Raw genomic sequence first — 22596 nt, forward strand, 5'->3', positions numbered from 1 at the left:
CAAACACCTGTAAAAAATGACTCCAAACAAATTCTAGAGCCACAGAACCCACAAAATGACAGAGTGAAGCAAATATCCAGCCCAAGACAACCTGGAAGGTCTATAGGAAACATCTATCACACCAGACTGGGAAAGGAGCACAGTCCAGAGTGAGCTGCACTAGCACAGATGGGGCTGGAGGGGATTGAATTACTGGCAGATGGGGAAGCGTCCAGACTTCTCAACCCACAAATACCACAGACAAATTAAAAGGTCAGTGGAAAAACTCTGTGGGACCTGGGTGAGAGCACAGTCTCACCCCAGCCCTGGGGTGATAGAGGTGGTGGCAGCAGTGTGGCAGTGGCTGCTTGCTTCCAGAATTCCAGGCCCACAGATTTGGGGGAATCAAGCAGCTGATCAGAGGGTGATTGCAGGGATTTCTTTGCTGGCACTGAGGCAGAATTATCTTGCTTTGCCCTGCTTGGATCTGCATCATAGTCCTGGGGTGAGGAGGAGCACTGGTGTGGTAGAGCTTCTGGCAGTTTGGAGGGGGAATCCTCCTCACAGTTCCAGGGCAGAAAATAGTGCTTGAGGTCACTCATAGACCAGAGCACAGGTCAGGAGAGGAATAAACACCTCTCCTTGGATTATATCACCTTGGAATAACTTAGTCTTTCACATCATGACTATTATGAATGTGTTTTGCATAGCTACACATGTATAACATATATTGAATTGCTTGCCTTCTCAATGAGGATGGGTGGGGAGGGAAGAAGGGAGAGAATTTGAAACTCAAAGTTTTAAAAACAAATGTTAAAAATTATTTTTACATGCAACTGGGAAATAAGATATACAGGAAATGGGGTATAGAAATTTATCTTGCCTTATAAGAAAGTAAGGGGGAAGGCAATAAGGGAGGGTGATAGAAGAGAGGGCAGACTGGGGGAAGGGATAATCAGAATCCATGCCATCTTGGGGTGGGGGAGGGGAGAGATGAGGAGAAAATTTGGAACTCAAAATCTTATGGAAATGAATGTTGAAAACTAAAAATAAATTAATTAATAAATTAAAATACAATTAAATAAAATTCATGAGTTTGCTTATCTAGTCATTTATTATCTCTAATTGGATCCAATAAGCATTTATTAGGTGTCTGCTTAATAGGTTAGGAAAACAAAGAGAAAATGAAAAGGCAGCTTCTGCCCTCATGGAGCTTATTATGGAGATCCCACTTTTAATTAGCTAAACATGCATACAATCATTTGAGTAGAGAGACCTAGCACCAAGGGTATCTGGGAAGGCTTCCTGTGGGAGATGGCTCATGAGTCGAGGCCTCTTCCTAACCACTGGTGGTGTGGTTAGCCCAGCACCTGGGCTAGGATGTGAGCTCCTGCTTCTCAGGTCTTACCTGCCCCCACTAGTGATTCAGGCTGGCCAGTTTAGCTAAAAAGAGAAGCAAAAAAATCTGGGTCAGACTCTAGGGAAGCAGAGAGATCTGCACTTGTCCTGTGACCAGAGGGCCTTGTGACTTCCAGTTACAAAAGCAGGTTTGAAGAAGTTCCCTTATGACCAAATCTGTCTTCCCTTTTCCCCTCCTCCACCCTCATCAACTGTTGCATTGGGGAAAGGCAAGAGACATTGAGTTCAGGGTTTCGTTATCTGTGAGTCTGGGGGCTACACTATCCTTTATTGTCTAGCCTCACACAAAGCAACCAGCACACAGGCCCTAATGCTAGTTCTGGGCTCTTTGTGAATCCTTCCAACTCCCAGACCCCAGCTCTGACCCTGACACTGGTGCGGATGCCAGGAGGGGGATGGGGCACAAAGAGCCTGCGCTGAGCTAAGAACGACATTGGCAATCTCCCCTCCTGTGTGTAGTGTGAGTCTCTGCCCAGGTGTTCAAACCAGGGGCAGGAGCCCAGGTGAGAGGCACATGTTCAGTGTGGAGATTGGGAATCTCTGAGTGGAATCCAATTTAGGGCTTTTGCTTTCCTTTTTGCCTGAGGCTGGGCCAGTCCAGCATGGACTTAGGGATGTCGATGAGAAAGGAGCCAGGGCCTGAGAGAAAGGTAGATTCTGGGACTCTGGAGCAATAACAAAAGCGAGAGTCCTTCACCCTGGTATACTCTCTAGAGTCCACAAGGCATTTTCATAAACACTAGAGTTGATCTTCACTACACCTCAGTGAGTCACAGAGGGCACGAATGCTGGCAAGTCACCTGCCTTGGATCACATGAGTCTTAAAGGTAGGGGTAGATGAGGTCCCAGGTCTCTTGTTCCCTGCCTACTTCTGGGAATTATTACATGAGTAATATGGAGATAATAATATGGGCAGAATATAATATGGTAGTGAAGTAGCACAGTATTTAGAGTGCCAGGCCTAGTGTCAGTAAGTTCAAGCTGGCCTCAGACACTCACTAACTGTGTGACCCTGGACAAGTCACTTAATCCTCTTTGCCTCAGTTTCCTCATCTGTAAAATGAGCTGGAGAAGGAAATGACAAGTCACTCCTGCATCCTTGCCAAGAAAACCCCAAATAGGTTCACAAAAAGTCAGACACATCTGAGAAACAACTGAACAATCACAGTATGGGGATGGCACCCAGAGTCCTGTGGAAATGTGAGGGACCTGGAAGTCTGAAAAGTCCATAGGGTCTTTTGAGGTGCAAGGGCTGCCATGAACAAGGGAGCGATAATTTCACAATTTATTTTGATTCTCCATTTTAATATTCATGTAGACGATCACTTCTTAAATTAAAAGACCAAAACATATGTGTGACCATGAAAGAAAAAATGGGGACAATGGACCCAAACAACAGAATCAGACCCCATTGCCCTAAGAGTCCTCCCAGCAAAGCTTCCCTCTGACCAGAATGCAATTTCCACTGAAGCCAGCACTGTCTGCCAAGGGAGGGCCCAAGGCCAAAGCCACTCCTAAACTCTCCACACATAACACAGGCCCTCAGTTGGAAACATGTGGGTGTTGGAAGAACCCAGGGATACCAATTTGTCACTGGAATTTGTTTAGGCAAGGAGTCCAACTTGTCTAGAGGCTTGTGCTTCTCAGAGCCAGGGGAAAGGTCCACCACATATGTTCCAAGGCCAAGCCTGGCCTCATTCCGTGATTGAGACACTCAATTTAAAGGCCCAGCCCCACATTTTGGCATTGTTTCTGGCTCTGAACTGGTCAAAGCAAATCTCCTAATCCAAGGGGGACACACCTCAAAAGCAAACTCACCAGCACCCCATGTGAGCGTAAGGACAGTGGGGTTTGCCCTGGATACAGTACTAGGATGAGCAGATTTCTGGGTGTAAGCCCAGAGGACAGTGTGGAAGCAGCTGATCAAAGGTCTGTCACAGCCTACACTGTGAAATTCCCCCTTTTAACATGAAGAAAATTCAGGAGCAGGTTCTCTCTGCCCTCAACATCACTGAGAACAAGGATTTGTAAAGAATCATCTGAGGTCCCACTGAAGAGGCCCATCCTCACAGAAGAGAGTGGCCCATTCTCGCTGAGGCTGCTCCTCCTGGGAAGAGGAGACACAAGTGGTCACTTGGGGCAGGCTGAGGGGCCTCCCTCCTTACATCCCTCCTGCCTTCGGTCCCCCATGAGAAAGGACACAAAGGCTTGGCTCTCGCTTCACACGGTACCTTCCCTTGCTCTTGGACCAGACCTTTGGACGACTGTGTTCAGTTCTAGGTCTCACGGTTCAGGAAGGACATTGATAAGCTAAAAGGTGACCAGAAGGGAGCAGCCAGAGGGCGAAGGGGCCTCAAGGTCATGATGCCCTAGGTGGGGAGGTGGAAGGAACTGGGGAGGTTTAGCTAAGTCTTGGCCTTTATGGAGAACAGAAGTAGGAATGATGGGTAGAAGTGGCCAATTGGGCCAGAGGTCAGGAAAACAAATAAACAATCAAACAACTATCTCAGGATGTCCCAAAGTGGAAGATGCTGCTCTGGGAGGGTCTGGGTTTCCCCTCACTGGGGCAGCTGTGTGACCTTGGGCAGCCATTTACCTTGCTGGGGCCTCAGTTTCCTAATCTGTAAAAGGAGGGGGTTGGTGCCCTTGATAGGTTCTTGTGGAAGCTGGGCTGGACTAGGTGGCTTCTGGGGGCCTTTCTGACTCTGAAATTTTGTGACTCTGTCAGCCCTGTCCCCCTCTTTTGTTGTTCAGTCATTTTTCAGGCCTGTCTGACTTTTTGTGACCATCCCCATTTGGGGTTTTCTTGGCAAAAATCCTGGAGCAGTTTGCCATTTTCTTCTCCAGCTCATTTTACAAACATGGAAATTTAGGGAAACAGGGTTCAATGACTTGCCCAAAGTCACACAGCTAGTAAGTGTCTGAGACTGGATTTGAACTCAGGAAGACTCATCTTCCTGACTCCAGGCCAGTCATTCTATGTGCTCTTGCTGCCCTATCTCAGTGTAACACCTCAAATTTTGGCTCAACAAGATGCCGTCCAAGGAATCCCCAGGAAAGGGCAGGGGATCCCATGTTGGAGCTCCCTTGATGGGACTTGGACATGCCAATTCCTAGAGCATCCTATTAATGGATCATTACTGACCCTTCTTTCTCCTTTTGCTTTGACCTACCTGGTACAATAGGAAAGAACCCTGACTTTAAAGTCATAGAGACTGGTCATAAATGCTGCTCCTGGGCTTGTGATCTATGTGACCTTGGGCAAATCACTGACTTTCCCTCTGCCTCAGTTTCCTCATCTGTAAAATGAGAGGATTGGATTGAATGGCCTCTGGTGCTTCATGTCTCCTCTCTGTCTGTGGAGGCTGAGTTCCATCCTTCCTACTTCAGTGATGGATGCCCAACGATAACCTCTGCAATGAACCTCCCTTCATTTGACCCCACCCCCCCATGCCACAACCCCTGGGTGCTTCATTTTAGATCGTAAGTCTTCCCTTCTATGAATTAACACTTCAAAATAATAAAACTTGGGCTTCAGGCATTAATGGCTGACCCAAAAGTACATGAAACTGCCTTTAAAACATGAAAAAAGGCTCAGAGTAAATTATATTTGCTCACAAGTAACCTGAATGCCTTTTTAGATATGCATTTGTCACCCCACAAATATTTGGAGTTTTGAAAAGTAATTGATGGAGTGACTCAGTGAATGTAACAGTAAGACGCTCTCTTCAAAGGTCCAGGAAAGTCGTCTTTACTTAAGTAGGAAATGACAAACTAGAGAATGAATTTTACATTTCAAAGGTATTAGTGTTTGTTTTAAAGATCATGGGCTTTATTACTAGAGTCCCAGCTTCTGGGAATAAGAAAGTGATACTGGTCTGCTCCAGTCAAAGCATATCTGCACAATTGGGTTCAGTTGTGGGCACCATAATGTAGGTAGGACATGGGGGAACTGGAGAGTATCTGGTGTGAGCAGAGAGGTGAAGGGCATTGAGTCCATGCCTATAACAATGAGTGGAAGGAACAGGAGATGGCTGGCCTAGAGAAGAGAAAACTCAGTGGGGATGTGAGAAGTGTCTTCTGGCACTTGAAGCAGGTTTAGAATTGCTGTGTGACCAGGGGTAAAGGGTGGGTATTGCAAAGGGGCAGATGTATGGCCAATGTCAAGGAAAGCTGTCCCCAAACAGAAACGGCTGCCTTGGGAAGAGGTAGGATGCCCATCTTTGGAGGTCTCCCAGCAAAGACTGGAAGCTGGGACCATTTACAGAGTATGTCGTACAGGAGATTTATTTTTTCCGGTATGGGTTGGATTAGATGGCCACTGAGCTCCCTTCCAAATTCTGAAATACCTTGATTTGTGCAACTGAAATGCTGCAAAGGGGCTTATTTAGGGGTAAAGGTGCTTCTTCTGGGAGAGAATTTTAACTTAATTCATTGGACACCGAGAGAGTAAAGACAGCTGCTTCCCAAGGTTATGCATTTCTCAAGTGCACATTTTGTAAATTATTAGGTAAAGTGTTAGCTCCTAGAAAACAGTAAGTATTTTGTTTTTCTCCCATATAGTGGGCACTTAAATGCCTGTTAAAAGAAACCTTACATGAAGACTTCCCTTCCTCCATTTTGTGAACTGTGAAGAATTAGTGTGGATGTACTAATGGGTGGTGTCAGTGGACTTTCTCAGACTCCCTGGGTGGTGGTTCTGAGCCAGAGAAATGAGAAGTACCCCAAAGGGAGGCTGGGTCCTCTATGTTTACAAGCCCCTGACCCAAGGGCTAGCTAGCCGCTGGTAACTAAGATGAGATCCCTGCCTTCTTGGAGTTTATAATCTACAACAATGACAGAAAGAGGCAGAGAAAAAACTGCATAAAGGAAATATATTGAGATGAAAGATGGATCATTTTCCCATGGAAGGTGATATGGTTACTAGTGTCTAATGCTAGCTTGCCTTGAGAGAAAGAACATTTATCTTAGAAGACTAGGACTTGCCAGTGTGGATAGAGTGCCCACCCTGGGCACTCAGGAAGACCTGCGTTCAAATCCAGCCTCAGATACTTCCTAGCTGTGTGACCCTAGGCAAGTCACTTCACCCTGTTTGCCTCAGTTTCTTCATCTGTAAAATGAGCTGGAGAAGTAAATAGCAAACCACTCCAATATCTTTGCCAAGAAAATCTCAAATGAGGTCACAAAGAGTCAGACATGACTAATTGACAAAACAACAAGAAACAACAAGAAAAGAAACAAAGTGAAGGGATCAAATAACCCCTGTGGGGCAGGGACCCTTTCATTGTTGCTGTTCCCCAGCACCTGTTGCCCTGTACTAGACATTTAATGAAAAATGTGTCCATTGATTGGTCAGTCTGAAGAGATGAAAGAGAATATAGATGTGTCAAAGGCTGGAGAATAGAAAAGTATCTCCCAGAGAAGAAAGAAGGACCCTTGAACTCATGGTTGTTGTCCTTCTTTCTCAAAGAGGACCAAAATGACATCACTATGCTAGAGTCAAGTTTCAATGTGTCTGACTGTGCTCATCAGGCCAATACAAGCTTGGAATGCTTTACCACATGTCAGGCACAAATAGTCAGTGTGAACATTTGGGGTGGACTCTCTAAATTTGCACCTCCTGCATTTCCTTTGAGCTATTTCAATTCTTCTTTGGTCATAGAACACAGCACATTCTCTGATGTGGGAATGCCATGCTGGTTGGTCTTGTGCCAGTGTCTCCCATGTCACACAATCAGTTCCAAAGTTCTTAAGAGAGATCTTGAGAGTGTCCTTGTATTGCTTCTTCTGACCTCCATGTGAGTGCTTATCCTGTGTGAGTTCTCCATCAAACAGTCTTTTTGACATGCATACATTTTGCATTCGAACAATGGTCAGCCCATCAAAGTTATGCTCTCTGAAACAGAATTTGAATGCTTGGCAGTTTAGTTTGAGAAAGGACCTCAGAGTCTGGTACCTTATCCTGCCAGGTGATCTTCAGAATCTTCCTAAGACAATTAAAATGGAAGCCATTCAGTTTCCTGGCATGGTGCTATTATACTGTCCAGGTCTCACAGACATATAACAATGAGGTTGGCGCAATGGCTCTGCAGACCTTCAGTTTGGTAGTCAGTCTAATACCTCTTCTCTCCAATAGTTTCCTTTGGAGCTTCCCAAACACTGAGCTAGCTCTAGCAATGCATGTGTCAACCCCATTATCAGTGTGTACATCACTGAAAGTATACTACCAAGGTAAGTGAACTTATCCACAGCATTCAAAGCTTCTCCATTTGCTGTAACTGATGGTTCCATGTATAGATGGTGTGGCGGTGGCTGATGGAGCACCTGTGTTTTCTTGGTGTTAATTGTTAGGCCAGAATTAGCACAAGCAGCAGAGAATTGATCCATACTTCATTGCATCTCAACTTTAGAGGCTGCATTGAGTGCACAATCATCTGCAAACAGAAAATCATGCACCAACCCTCCCTCCACTTTGGTCTTGGCTTGTAGCCTTTTAAAGTTGAAGATTTTACCATCAGTGCAGTAGCTGATCTTGATGCCATGTTCATCCTCATTGAAAGCATTTGATAACATGGCTGAAAACATGCTAAAAAGCATGGGAGCAAGCCCACAGCCTTGTTTCATTCTTTTGGTGACTTGGAAAGCACAAGAGCATTGCCCATCATCCAGAACATGGGCAAGCATTCAATGCTGATGAACTTCTCCAGGCAACCAAATTTTGACATAATTTTCTATAAGCCCTCATGAATAACAGTATCAAAAGCCTCGGTCAGATCTACAAATGTTGTGTACAGACTTCTGTTCTGCTCCTAGCATTTCTCCTAGAGTTGTTGGGAAGCAAACACCATCTTGACCATTCCTTGGCCCTTTCTGAAGCCACACTGGCTTTCAGGTGGATTATCATCTTCCAGGTGAAGAATCAGCCTATTAAAGAGGATGGTAGCAAGAATCCTATCACAATAACTAAGAGAGAGACTCCCCTGTGATTATCACAGGACAATCAATTTCCTTTACCTTTGTAGAGATGGACAATGGAGGCATCCTTGAACTCCTGGGGGATAATCTCCTATTGCTATATAACGTGGGAAATTTCAGTCAGCTTTTATATGAGCAATGAACCCCCTACCTTGTAAATCTCAGCTGGAATAGAATCAGCACCAGGTGCTTTGCCACACAAAAGGAGCCTAATGGCATTTGGAACCTCTTCTTCAGTTGGAGCTTCAGCTAGGGAGGGACTGACTTCAACCTGAGGTAATGTCAATGGAGACAAGGAAAAGTCTGCTTTCATAGTCCAGGGACTTAGATGGTGGACCAGCTAACTCACACAAAGTTATTAAGAGACTGGGCAGCTTGCCAGTTTACAGAAGAGCCCCAGAGAACAGAGAGGGCACTATAAGGACTATTTATCGCAACCATCTTGTGTCCATAAGAGAGGTAGTTCGACTTTCCAATGACCAGGTGGAGAGAGCTGATGGACACTCAGCTGGGAAAAGGCCGAGAATAAGAGACCAGCAAAGGCTTTGTGACCCAGAGAGGGGCACTGAAAGTGATGAAGACAGTAGAGGAAACTCTGTGTGTTATTACAGGTGTGTGGGACAGTAATTCCCCCAAAATGAAATAACAATCAAACATCTCTCAAGGTAAAGACAGAGGCTTTATTTGCAAGTCTCATGAGAGAACTGAGCATCACCTACTCCAGGGTGGAATGGGGTAGGGAGGCCAGTTATAGAGAGCAGACAGGCAGTTTATTTAACCCTTGAAGACAATTCTAAAAAATGCCCCTAAAAACCCCCTTATAAAACAATTCTAAGAAAAACCCCAAAGTCTGGACATCTATCCCCATTGGTGGGGATAATTGGCCTCACATTCTTGAAACAAGGAAAGATCCTTAATCTAACACCTTAACCCCAAACTAAAATCAGCAGTTACAGACATGATACAGGATGTGGTTATGTGTGGTATATGTGCAAGTTTAAGTGGGGAGGGGGAGGGTTAACTTTAAACTTTATGATACAGCTCAGGCTTTATGGAGGCTAAAATATTAAGTATCCTTTTCCTTAAATGAGAGACTTTCAGCCATTCCACTCACAGGGCTGGAGAATTAAACCTGGAGTCAGCTCCTTTCATGCCCCAAACTGCTACAGAAACTTATAGTGTATAGATGCAACCCACAGAGCTGGAACAGACTGACAGTTAAGTTGGACTGGTTGCCAGCCCAGGAGTAGACATGGGTCTAGAATGGTTCTGAGGGTCAGCCCACACCAACTCCTAGGGCTGATACAGGAGCAGAGAGGTCAGTCAATTACAGGAGAACTAGGAAACTTAGAGTAGTCATTAGACAAAGTTATGAAATTATGAAGGCTTAGTTCTACCTGTCTCTAGGTGAGAATGTGAAGTATTCCCATGTGAAAAGTACCTGGCGTGTAATGACATGTGTTTATTGCTGTATGTGTAAATGACTATGTGTTGGGAATAGTTTTTGTTTGCTACTGTGTTCACCTGATTATGTTTTGTGCTATATGCATGCCAAGGCAATGTTTGTTAATTGTTGTACAGGCTGGTGCTCATGGTGCAGCTGTGAACTCTGTAGGGGCCTATTGACATTGGTGCAGCGGTTTGAGTTTGTTGATCGCCTGTAGCTTTTGACAGATTGCTTGAGATATGGGGAGATGTATGTGTGTGTCTGTGTAGATGTGTGTGTGTGCATGTATGTGAATAGGTATAGACACACATATATCTGTATATGTACTTTGTATGTGTATATGTATATGTAGGCATGCATATATTTCTGTATCTACCTCCGTCTCTATCTCTATGTGAAAGAAATTCAGTCCCTGCCTCCAAGGAGCATGGTGCTCTTTGGAGTGGAAGCCAAGAAAAGCCACTGATGAATAATGAAGAGTTACCGTCATCTGGGTTTCCATCTGGTCAGAGTCTCCGCAGCTCCCCTTCTCCTGCCCCTCCCCCTCCTCCTCACCCCAGCCCCCATGCTGGATCTGGCAAGACCTCTTGTCTTTGTACACCTCCTCCTTGTTATTGTTGTTCAGTCCTGTCTGACTTCTTCGTGACCCCATTTGGGGTTTTCTTGCCGAAGACACTGGACGGGTTTGCCATTTCCTTCTCCAGCTCATTTTACAGATGGCGAAATTGAGGCCAACAGGGGTAAGTGACTTGTCAAGGGTTACACAGCTAGTGGGTGTCTGAGGCTGAATTTGAACGCCAGTCTCCTGGCTCCAGGTCTGGCTCTCTAACTACTTCACCACCTCCTTCCCTTGCCTACATCCTCTCCTCTAGCCTCCCCAGGGCTGAAGATGTGGGCACGTTTTGAAGTTTCTGCTTTACAAAGTCATTCTTACTGTGTGCACATTTATTGGCTGTGGCCCCAACCTGACCTGAGAAGAGGTTTTCGTTTCTGGGAACTCTTTGTTTTGCCCCGCCTACTCATTTGCCTAGCATTTACTATTTATTTTCAGCGAAGACAGGGAATACGTTTTCTCTGGAGCTGGAGACGGCCAGACGGAGATACGTATAGATGGTGAACAGAGGCATCTTTCTGGTAGGAATCTGGGTCTGGGGGCAACTGGACAGGGAATGCCTGCCTTCTGTCCCCCTGCCCCTCCCCCTCCTCCCTCTCCCACGCCCCCCCCCCCCACTAAAGGAGAGGGAGGAGGGACAGTGTAGCCTCGACTCCCGAAGGCGGGGGGCTATTCAGAGGAATATACAGAGCCAGCAGGGGAGCCTTTCGCCGTTTTCCTCCCTAATTCCTGTTCTGACTCTCTTCCCAGCTCATTCCCTTACCCAGTCTTTCCCTTCCATTCCCCTCTTCCTAATTCCCAGACACCCCGTGCCCCCTTCCCTCATTTCTTCCTCTCCAGTCCCTTTCATCCTCTCCATGCCCCTAGACTGGCCACAAAAGGATCCAAATTGCAGATTCCTCCCTCTTGAATTTAATGATGGGGAGGCTGAGAAAACTAGAGAGACTGTGGAGGAAATTAGAAACCCACCTAAGGAGAGTTAGATACTGTGTGGCAGAGAGAGATAGGAATTGATGTCTGAGTCTAGGGAGGCCAACCTCTTCCTGCAGTTGCTGGTAAGGCATTTTTCAGTCATTTTTCAGACATGTCCAACTCTCCACGACACCATCTGGGGTTCTCTTGGCAGAGATACTTGAACAATTTGCCATTTCCTTCTCCAGCTCATTTTACAGATGAGGAAACTGAGGCCCAGAAAAGCTAAGTAAATTGTTTCAGGTCCCTCAAGCAGTAAAAGCAAAAGAGATAGAATGTGGCTCCAAGGGATGGTTATCTCTTACAATCCCCTAGCCATCTCCCTGCTGCATTATCTCTCCCTCCCCCTTTTTCACATTCTTTCCTTTTTAGAGTTTGTTACAAGGTCTGAGTCATCAGGTACAGAAATAGATGTGGAAGTGAAGATAAACTAAAAATGTGGGCATAGGGATTGGCACTGCACTTGAGAGTTCACTGGTACAGGGGGCTCTCCCAGAAGACAGAAATCCCTCTGTTGATGCAGGTGGGCACCTTCTCTACAATCTAGAACCCTAGAGAGCTCCCAAGGGCACTGAGAGGTTGGGAGATTTGTCCAGGGTCACACTGTCAGGATGCCTGTTAAACTGGCATGTTCTCCTCCCAGCATGCTGGGCAGAGAGCCAGGCTCAAAGTCAGGAAGACTCTGGTTCAATACTTGGGACACACTGCCCCGTGTATATGTGTATATATAGATATATAGATATAGATATATAGAGATAGAGATGGAGATAGATAGATAGATATAGATATATACACATGTATACGTATATATATATATGTGTGTGTGTGTGTATATGCATTATGTGTACATATAGAGAGAAGAGAGAGAGGGATACAGAGAGAGAAAGACAGAAATAGACAGAGAGACAGAGACAGGGACAGACACACAGAGAGACAGAGACAGAGAGAGGAATATAATGGGAAATGAAAATACTGTAAAAATAATCGAGGTCAATTATATTTATTCTATATTTGAACATATAAAAATGAGACATTAGGTTAAACAGATCCTTGGGTCACCAGGACAACTCCCCTTGTCTGAGTTCTCCACTTCACAAGCTGGGTTCTAGCCCCCTGGGACCCTGGTCACTGGTCAGCACCTATTCTTTGTCTCACCCATTTGGATTAGGCCACGCTGGAGGCCCCTGAGCCATAACAGAAAAAAAAGTGTCTTCTTTTAAGATAAAGGTCAATGAAAAATTCAGTAATAAAGCCAGATATGTATATGTGTCCTGGAGACAATTGTTTATCTAAAAAAAAATACGTAAACTAAGAAATGTAGTTTTCCCTTTTTTCCCTCTGTTTTTGTAATGTGTGTTTAGAGGTTAGTTTGGAGGTGGACCCTTTTCTCTTCTTATAGTGGTACCAAGAAACCAACTCCAGGCTCTGAGCTCTGGTCTGATGAAGGTGGCACAGTAGGCAGAGCCCTGGGCTCAGATTCCCCTTCCAGCCCTTACCCTCTGTGTGACAGTGGATCAGTCATTTCACCTCCCTGACCTCAATGTCCCCATCTGTAAAATAGGAGAGGTGCACTGGGGGATCTCAGAGGTTTCCTGTAATTCTGGAACTAGGATGCTACCTCCCATGAGGAAAGCCCCCTTTGGGGTCTGCTCCCTTTGGATTGTGAAGTAAGAGGGGCTGACTCTGATTCAGGCCCCAGCTTGTCTCACTTGCCTCTGCTGGACTTGGTCCCTGCAACTTCCTCTCCACACTGCCCTATACTTGTCAGCTAGAAGGAACCAGAGGCAGCACATGGTGCTTCAGGGCCTTGATTGACAGCACTGAGGTTCTCAGACATGGAACCAGGGCAGCAGGAAGAGCAGTGGTTTAGCAGGCAGAGGCCCCAGATGGAGAAGTCTGTCTCTGTTACTTCTTCTCTTCGGGACCTTGGACAGCTCACCTTACCTCCACCACCACCCCCAGCCCCCACCCCCCCACTTAGAGTGTGAGCCCCCTGAGAGCAGGGACCATCTTCGCCTTTCTTTCTATCCCCAGGCCTCATCCCAATGCCTGGCACTTTTGTTGTTGTTCAGTCATTTTCAGGAGTGTCCAACACTTCATGACCCCATTTGGATTTTCTTGGCAAAGACACAGGAGCGGTTTGCCATTTCCTTCTCCAGCTCATGTTACAGAAGAGGAAACTGAGGCAACCAGGGTTACGTGATTTGCCCAGGGTCACACAACTAGGGAGTATCTGAGACTGTCTTAGAATTCAGTTTTTCTTGACTCCAGGTCTGGCCTCTATTTACTGTGCCACCTAGATGCCTACCTGACACACAATAGGTGCTTAATTAATGCTTGTTGACTTTACCTCTCTGGGAATGAGCTTTCTTATCCCCAAAGTAAAAGGGTCAGATTAGAAATTAGGGGTTCTGGGGGGATGGGCAGGCAGGGATTCCTTTGGCAGTTCCATGAGGTCTATGAATCCTTGAAAAAAACATGTTTTTAAATGTATAAAAGAAAGAAGGAAACAAGCATTTATTAACTCCCTAGTATGAGCCAAGCATTGTGCTTTGAAGAGCTTTATCTCATTTCCTCTTCATTGCTGCCCTTAGGCCCCTTCTTTCTCTACCTCCAGACGTTATAACACCTATCATCAGTTTTAGGTGGAGCACATTTGATAGGCAGTTTGGCCAAAGGAGGCAAGGATTCCCCTTTAGAACCCTCTGACAGGGTATTCCGCTCCCTGGTACCCTCTCCCTGGTCTCTCTGGTTCTGATCTGAGAGCAGGGATCTAGACAAAGGTGCCAAATTGCTCCAGCAATCAGCATTTGCTGAATTCTATGTCCCACCTGCCTCTGAACACCATGAAGAAAACAGAGGAAATCACAGACATGCCCTGAGGGACTTGTGGCAGACAATCCTACAGCATCCCTTGGAGAGAGACAGAGTGGATGGAGAAGATCTGAATTTGAATCCTGCCTCACACATTTACCAGGTTAACCTTCCAGCCTTGGTTTCCCTACCTGTAAAACCTTCACAGATTTGTCATAACACTCAAATGAAAAGTGTGTAAAGCTCTCTGGAAACCTTGAAAGTGCTCTATTCAATGTGACTTAATCATGATTAAAATTACATCCTATCTGCACCATGCCCCTCTCTCCTATACTCACCCCGCCTTCTATTTGAGCCTTTCTAGGCTGGTGCTTTTTAAAGTTACAGACAGGTCAGACTCTCTTGGAGATTAAATCACAGCATCCCAGGTCTAGAGCTGGAATGGGTCTTTGAGGCCTTCAAGTCCAATCTCTTTATTTTACAGGTGAGGAAATGGAGACCAAGAAACGTTAAATGACTGTCCAGAGTAGCATGGTAAGTGCATGAGGCAGGGTTCTAACTGAAATCTTCTGACTCCCAGTTGTAACCAGAATGGCCTTTGTTTTCTTTGAATGACTCAGCTTACCTCATTGAGCCTCTGGATGCTGTGGCTTGCTCTTCCGGGGCAGGAAGCCCAGAGAGCATGTCAGGAAGCAGAAAACTTCCTGTGTGATGAGTCTACGCTAGGGGGAGGGGCCAAGTCAAGAACCAATCGGCCCTGGTCATTCAGGCGGTGTTTGATGATGTCAAAACGCTCTATAAGAGGGGAGAGGACAGCTTGAAGCTCTCTCTTTCCTTTTCCAGTTGGTGTGGGAGCAGCAGCAAGCAAGCGTGACTCTGGGCCAGCCCTTGCTCTCGGGCTGAGCCCAGATGTTGGTAACTATGAATTGTATTGGGTCTGTCTGTTGATATTTGTAACTTGTTTGTATTTTGGTTTTGAGGTTCGGGGTGCTGGTTTGTTTTTCCCCCGAACTAAATGAATGTTTTGAACCTCAGGGTGCTGGTTTTTTCCCCTGAAGTAAGTCAATGAATCTGTATTTGGTCTGTCTCTTGATGCTTGTCTGTATGCTCCCCTGAACTAACTGAATGCTAACTGAATGCTGGCGTTTTCCCCTGAGCTAAATGAATGTTGTCTGTATGCTAAGTGAATGCTGGATTAAAGTAAGCTGGTCAACCCCTTCACCATGCTTTCCTTGTTTAAGCAGATAAAAAGAACCTGTGCTTTCCCAGCAGCCTCCTGGGTCCCGGCAGCCCCCTGGGTGCCGGCTGTGGGGGAGGGATCTTACACCCCCACCGAAGCTACTAGCTGGGTTGTTAAAACACCAGTCCTGTGCTTTCTCTAGCACATTGTGCTGTCTTTCAATCACTTCATTGTACAGATGGGTAAACTGAGGCCCCAAGAGGGTAAGTGGCTAGCCCAAGGTCATTTAGACAGTGAGCAACAAGGTCAGGATTAGAACCCAGTTTTCCTGACACCCTGGACCACAGTCTTTCCTTCGCCCTCATTGCTGTCTCCTTCTTTCCTTTCCCAAGATCTTCAGCATGTTTATAATGATTAAGCTCATCCGCTCCCAGGAGGCGCTGGAATGTATGATGGGAGAGTATGAGGTAGATGAAAAGTGCTGCTACCCTTGCGATCCAGGTAAGTCAAAGAGTTTTTTCTCTAGAACAGATCACTCTCTTAATCTGGTAAATGTCTGCCTCTTCCAGTCTCCCTTTCTTCATCTATCCATTTGAATTCCAGAACCATAGAATCTCAGATCTTAGAGGGACCAGGGAACATCTAGCCCAATCTCTTTCCCAACATATGAACTTCTTGAACAATACTTGTTGTAGGACAGGACAAGTTTACTTTAATTCAGCATACAAATACCACTCACTTAGTTCAGGGGAAAAAGCCAGCACCCTGAACTTCGGAGCAAATATAAACAAATTACAAACATTGACAGACAGGCCAAATACAATTCATGGTTACCAACATCTAGGTTCAGCCTGGGAGCTCATAACAAGGGCTGGCCCAGAGTCACGAGCACCACAACGTCTGTGGGTAAGAGCTCTGAAAAAGAGAAAGGCAACCTCTGGTTTTGTATCTTTTTCAGGGTCGGGGTGAGTCACACATGTGACTCACCCACATGGCCTAAAATAGTCACAAAAAGGTGACTTAAACCCATGTGGTCTAAAAGCCTCTGATGTCCCAAACATGTCACTCAAATTCATGTGTAAACTAGACCCTCCCCTGAGGCAAGGAGATCACCAACATCTCTCAATCTAACCAAGGAAACAAAGGCCAAACTCTTCAAGGGCACTGGGTTGAACTGAGTGTTAAGAGCCCATTTTGTTTACCAACACACCAATCAATAGTGATTTAGACCATTTTTTTTTTCATATGGGTATGGATAACTTTGATTATGTCATCTGAAAACTGATTGTTCATGTCTTTTAATCATTTATCACTTGGGTAATGACTCCTATTTTTATAAATTTGACTCGGTTATCAATAGATTAAAGAAATGAGGCCTCTATTAGAGAAACTTATTTCAAAAAAATTTTCAGAGTTATTATTGCTAATTGCATTTTCCTCCATTCACCCCCCTCTATTTATTCTATTCTCTCTCCTTTTATCCTGTCCCTCCTTAAAAGTTTTGCTTCCGACCACCCCCTTCCCCAATCTACTCTGCCTTCTGTTGGCACCCCCTTCTCTATTTCCCATCCTGTCTTTCTTTTCTGTAGGGTAAGATATGTTTCTGGACCCAATTAAGTGTGTATGTTCTCCCCAATTTGAGCCAATTCTCATGAAGGGGAATGGCTTCTGCAGGCAGGTGTTTTGGGCCTTGTTCTTTTTTTTACGTTAAATAGTATTTTATTTTTTTCCAACTACATGTAAAGATAGTTTTCAACATTCAATTTGAGTTCCAAATTTTTCTTCCTCCTTCCTACCCCTCCCCAAGATAGCAAGGAATCTGATATAGGTTATACCTCTACAATCATATTATACATTTTTCCACATTAGTCATGTTGTGAAAGAAGAATCAGAACAAAAGAGAAAAACTATGAGAAAGAAAACAAACAAACAAACAAAAAGAGACAGTAGTCTGCTTTGATTTGCATTTAGACTCCATAGTTCTTTCTCTGGAGATGGATAGCTTTTTCCATCATGAGTCTTTTGGAATTGTCTTGGATCATTGTATTGCTGAGAAGAGCTGAGTCTATCATAGCTGATCATCTCACAATGCAGTTGATTCTTTGTACAATGTTTTCCTGGTTCTGCTCACTTCACTCAGCCTCAGTTCATGTAAGTCCAGGTTTTTTTCTGAAATCTGCCTGCTCATCATTTCAGTTTTTTAAAAATATATATATATATATATTTATTTTTGTTTTTCAACATTCAATTCCACGAAATTTTGAGTTCCAAATTTTCTCCCCAACTCTCACCTCCCCTCATCTCAAGATAGTATTCATTCTGATTTTCCCTTTCCCCAATCTGATCTTCCTTCTCTCACCACCCTCCTTCTCTTATACCCTTCCCCTTCTATTTTCCTGTAGGGCAAGTTAGATTTCTATATCCCATTACCTGTATATCTTATTTCCTATGTGCTTGTAAAAACAATTTTAACATTCATTTTTGAAACTGTGAGTTCCAAATTCTCTCCCTCCCTTCCTCCTTACCCACCCTCATTGAGAAGGCAAGAAATTTGATATATATATATCAAATATATACGCGCACGCACACACACACACACGTGTAGTCATGCAAAACACTTCTGTAATAATCATGTTGTGAAAGACTAACTATATTCTCCTCAATCCTATCTCACCATTTATTCTATTCTGCCTTTCAACCCTGTCCCTCCCCAAAAGTTTTTGCTTCTGACTACACCCCTCCCCCAATCTGCCCTTCCTGCCCTACATATACACACATACAAACATATATGTACAGAGGGCACAGGGTGAGTTGAGTATGAAGGGATGACATCTAAAAAATAAAGATAAGTAGTGAGAGAGGAATGTACTGGGAGAGGGAGGAAGGGAGAGGAGAATGGGGCAAATTATCTCACATAAAAGAGTCAAGGAAAAGCTATTTTCTTCAATAATTTTTGGGTCTCCTTTAGCAAGTCGTTGACTTGTTTTTCATTACTTTGTTGTATCACTCTTATTTCTCTTACCAATTTTTCCTCTACTTCTGTAACTTGCTTTTCCAAATCCTTTTTGAGTTCTTCCATGGCCTGAGACCAATTCATATTTTTCTTGGAGGCTTTTGATGTAGGAACTTTGACTTTGTTGATTTCTTCTGACTGTATGTTTTGATCTTGTCACCAAAAAAAATTCTATAGTCTCAGTCTTTTTACACTGCTTGCTCATCTTCCCAGCCAATTACTTGACTTTTGAGCTTTTGTCAGGGTATGACTGCTTCCAGAGTGGAGAGTGCTTTGTCCCAAGCTTCAGGGTTTTCCGCTGCTGTTTTCAGAGCTACTTCTGTTCTGAGGTGGTATGATGCTCCTCTCTAGAGAATGCTCTGGTCTGGCTCCTTTCTGCCATGTAACTACAAGGAGGACTCCCTCTCCACAGTCACCACAAGCTCTGCCACACTAGTGCTCCTCCTCCCTGAAGCACCAACAACCAGGACTGCGACCCAGATCCAAGCAGGGGAAAGCAAGAGAACCCTGAGATCCCTGCACTCCTGGTCTGATCTGCTGCTTGATTCCTCCCACTGTGTGTACCAGGGGCTCCAGAAGCAGCTCCTGGAGCTTCCTGCCACTGCTGCCCACCACCCCAGGGCTGGGGCTGGACCACACACTTCTCTCACCCAGATCCAGCAGTTTTCCCATTGACCTGCTCTGCTGTCTTTGGTGTTTGTGGGTGAAGTCTGGTAACTACCACAGCTCAGTGATTCATGGCCCTAAAGCCTATTCCGCCTGACTCCCGGTCTGGTCTGTCCTAGCGCAGCCCACACTGGGCTGCACTCCATTCCCAGCATGGTGTGATAGACCCTTCCCAGTGACCATCTAGGCCATCTTGGACTGGAGACTTGTTTCCCTCTGTTATTTCATTGGTTCTGTATCTCTAGAATTTGTTTAGAGTTATTTTTTACAGGTATTTGGAGGGATTTGGAGTGAGCTTAAGCAAGTCCCTCTTTTCAAGTAGCCTCTTGGCTCCGCCCCAATTGTAGCCTCCTCTAGAATTTTCACAAGCATTTGGAGGGGTTTGGGGGAGAGCTCAAGCAAGTTCCTGCTTTTACTCTGCAATCTTGGCTCTGCCCCATACTTTGTTCTTAATGCTAACTCTTTGATATTGTTAGGTTACAGAGTTGATGGGCAATGCAGTATAATGACAGGCACCATGTGTATGCCTTGCGGTTCCGGGACATACACAGCAGAGCAGAGTGTCCTGAAGTGTCTCCAGTGTAAAGTCTGTGACTCTGGTAAGAAACTCTTCAGGGGCCTTGGGGTCACCTAGGATCCTGGATATAACCCAAGGCCCACCCTGTCCTGGGCTCTGACCTGAGTGCTCTTGTTTCCCTGGGATGGGGGAGCTGGGGCCAGAGAAAGTCATCAGTCTTGGACCTACCCAGACAAGATGGGGTGGGAGGGAAGTCGACAACCCAGACAGCAGGAGCTGGACCAGGTTAGGAGGAGAGGCAGTGAGAGAGCTGTGCTGGCAGATGGGTGACCTGGGCTCCTTTCCAGGCTTTTCCATATGACCTTGGTCAATCATGTCCATTCTTTGGATCTCAGTTTGTCTATCTAGAGCATGAGGGGCTTGGGCTAGTTTCTAAGGTTCTAAGGCACGTGAAACACAGGATCGTTTATTCACACTCTTTTACACATCCCTAGAACACAGACTATCCAAGCTAGAAAGGACCTCAGCATAGAGGACTTAAAATGCCTGGGATTCTAAAGGGGGGCAATCAGCAGAGCTGGTCCTCAGGAACTTGGGAAAGAGTCTGAGTTAGTCCCCAGAGCCCTACCAGGTTCCTAAATGCACCCGTTTACACCCTCCTAACCCCTAGCCACTGGATTAGAAGGGTGGTCTCCTGACCTGGTGTTTCCTCCTGATTGCCCAAAACCTCTCCCTTTAACCCGCAGCTAGGCTTGTCCTCCCCAGCTGTGCTCTGGAATTTCCAATTACCTCTCCAACCTTCTGCTCTTTTCTAATAATTCCCTTGCCCTCAGTTGCCTGACAGGCAGGAGTTACGCTGAGCAATTAATTCACATTAGATTGTGGATGACTGCTAATGTTACCCTTTTTAGGGCATTTAAAAAGTCGGTTCTTATTTACTTAAAGGAATGAATTTCTAAAGAGGAACTTTCACCCTCAGTGATAGGAGGATGGTTTTCAAAAACAAAGGATATGCCTTTCCCACGTACCCCTGAAGCCCAGCTGGATCGGGGCTATATCAGGCTGGAGAAGGGGGAGGGTATCCCTGTTGATGGGGGGATGGAAGAGAGGGGATGAATGCTGGGTGGTGGAGCTGGCCCTGCTGTCCACCTCATGTACTCTAGTATCCTAGAAATTGGACTTCTTTGTTTGAATAGGATATTTTGCATAACTAACAAATTCGTCTTAAGCATGTCAGATCTCTTGACCGTGTAAAGTACTGGGAACTCTCCTTGTTCTGTTACTCCCCCATTTCCACTTTTCTCCCCTCCCCGGGACTGTCCACCTGCCCCCTCAGGGTATCTCCGATCCCTAGCCCCTATGGAAGGGATCACAAGATAACAGATCCAGAGCTGGAAAGTACCACAGAGGTCATCTCATTCGGGGTCCCCGTTGTTTTCAGGCATGTGAGTAGTCGTTTTTACTCTTACTGTGACTAACAGTAATAATATTAGGAGAGAGAAGAAAAGAGAGAAAACCCTGATGGGATTCTGGGCACTGGGGGCAAAGCTAGGCGCAGCTCAATGGATAGTTTGATTGACGGCTGAGGCTTCTGCTGCCCAGTCAGACTCCAGGCAGATACCTGGACCCAGAGACAGGTGCTCTCTGGAGACTGAGGGCCAGTTATGAAGAGCAGAAGGCTGGCTTCAGAGCAGGGCTGGTCTTTTGCAGTCTCCCAGTTGGGGAGAGGAAAGGAAAGATAGATTTGTGAAAGTCTAGATAGAATGAACAGAAGATCTGAGACAAATGGAAGTCCTGATCTCATCCTGGCAAACTGTCTATGGGAAGCTGAGGGTAGGATTAAGAAGTCTGGTAACTGCCCCAGTGTATTAGGAGGGCAGAGTTTATAATCTCAAAGAGGATCATAAACATGTCTGAAAGGTTCGGAACCGCCGGATATAAGAAACTCTCAAAGTAGAAGGCAGAAGAATCAAAACATATATTTAGGCTCCACAGTAACCAACCCATGAACCAGCAACCCCATTTTGATATATTGATCAAAAGCTTCCAGGCCCAATAAGTACGCCTTGAAAGAGTAACCAGGAGGCTACAGAGAAGCATGATTGCGTAAAGCAAAATCATGCTTCCCCCTCTATGGTAAAAAGATTACCCACTGGCCTGAAGTCCTTGTTCAGCTTCCTCCTGTAGGTCAGCTCTGCCACTGGAAGCTCCTGCTTCAGCTGTGGCTGTGCCTGTGGCTATGGCTATAGCAGCCCCTGGCTCCAACGGGAGCTGCTTTTAACCATCCGGCTTCTGCGGGGGTGTAAGGTACGCTGGGGAAAGCACAGGTTCTTTCAATCTGCTTAAGCAAGGTGAAGGGGTTGACCAGGAAAGCACAGGTTCTTTCCATCAGCTTAAGCAAGGGAAGCAAGGTGAAGGGGCCAACAAGCTTACTCCAGTCCAACATACAAACAGCATTCAGTTCAGGGGAAAAAGCCAAACCAGTCAAGGGCACTTGCTGACCAAGCGCTAAGGAGCCCATTTTTGGTTGCCAACACACTTCTCCACCCCTTGTTATAGGATACATAATCTAATCAGCCATGTATCCTAGAACATACATTGTGATCCAATTACAAAGGAAACTAAAACATATTCATAATAAAGCAAAACATATCATTTGGTGACATTCCTAAACATTGGTTTACAATTCAAATGTGATCCACCCCTAGGTCCCAGCAAGATAATCTCTTCAATCAATCATCCCCAAAATAATTATTAATAATTCAAATGTCCACCCCTAGATCCTTGTATCCATTACATAGGATCAATAATATCATAATAATAAAACAACATAGCAAGGATAACACAAAATAAGTAAACATAGAACATTATCATCATTCCCACCCCCCTTGAATGATTGAGGCTCAAAATCTTGGAGTAAGGGGTGAAGGTCTCATTTTCCATAGCTTCTTCATGCTGAAATTGGATGTAGAGATGGCCCTGCCCCAAAAAAGTCCCATTC

At 45.3% G+C, this 22596-nt stretch overlaps 1 protein-coding gene and 1 long non-coding RNA gene across 3 annotated transcripts in view; both read left to right on the top strand.

Annotated features, from left to right (window-relative positions):
* The first annotated feature begins 10887 nt into the window (after positions 1-10887).
* LOC118835416 lies at positions 10888-15097 on the top strand. Its single transcript, XR_005009502.1, has 3 exons — positions 10888-10954; positions 14704-14753; positions 15063-15097. It is a non-coding gene; the product is annotated as an uncharacterized LOC118835416 (long non-coding RNA).
* The window catches only part of LOC118835415 (tumor necrosis factor receptor superfamily member 14-like), a 38380-nt gene continuing 30879 nt past the window's right edge, over positions 15096-22596 (top strand). The window contains exons 1-3 of one of the 2 annotated variants that reach the window (XM_036742603.1): positions 15096-15134; positions 15792-15900; positions 19555-19677. In XM_036742603.1, coding sequence (XP_036598498.1) covers positions 15129-15134; positions 15792-15900; positions 19555-19677 — 238 coding nt within the window. In that variant the 5' untranslated portion in view covers positions 15096-15128. The remainder of the gene's footprint in view (positions 15135-15791; positions 15901-19554; positions 19678-22596) is intronic. The other variant, XM_036742604.1, reaches the window with a different exon arrangement.

Source organism: Trichosurus vulpecula, chromosome 2, assembly GCF_011100635.1.
Source record: "Trichosurus vulpecula isolate mTriVul1 chromosome 2, mTriVul1.pri, whole genome shotgun sequence".
In the NCBI taxonomy this organism is placed as follows: domain Eukaryota; kingdom Metazoa; phylum Chordata; class Mammalia; order Diprotodontia; family Phalangeridae; genus Trichosurus; species Trichosurus vulpecula.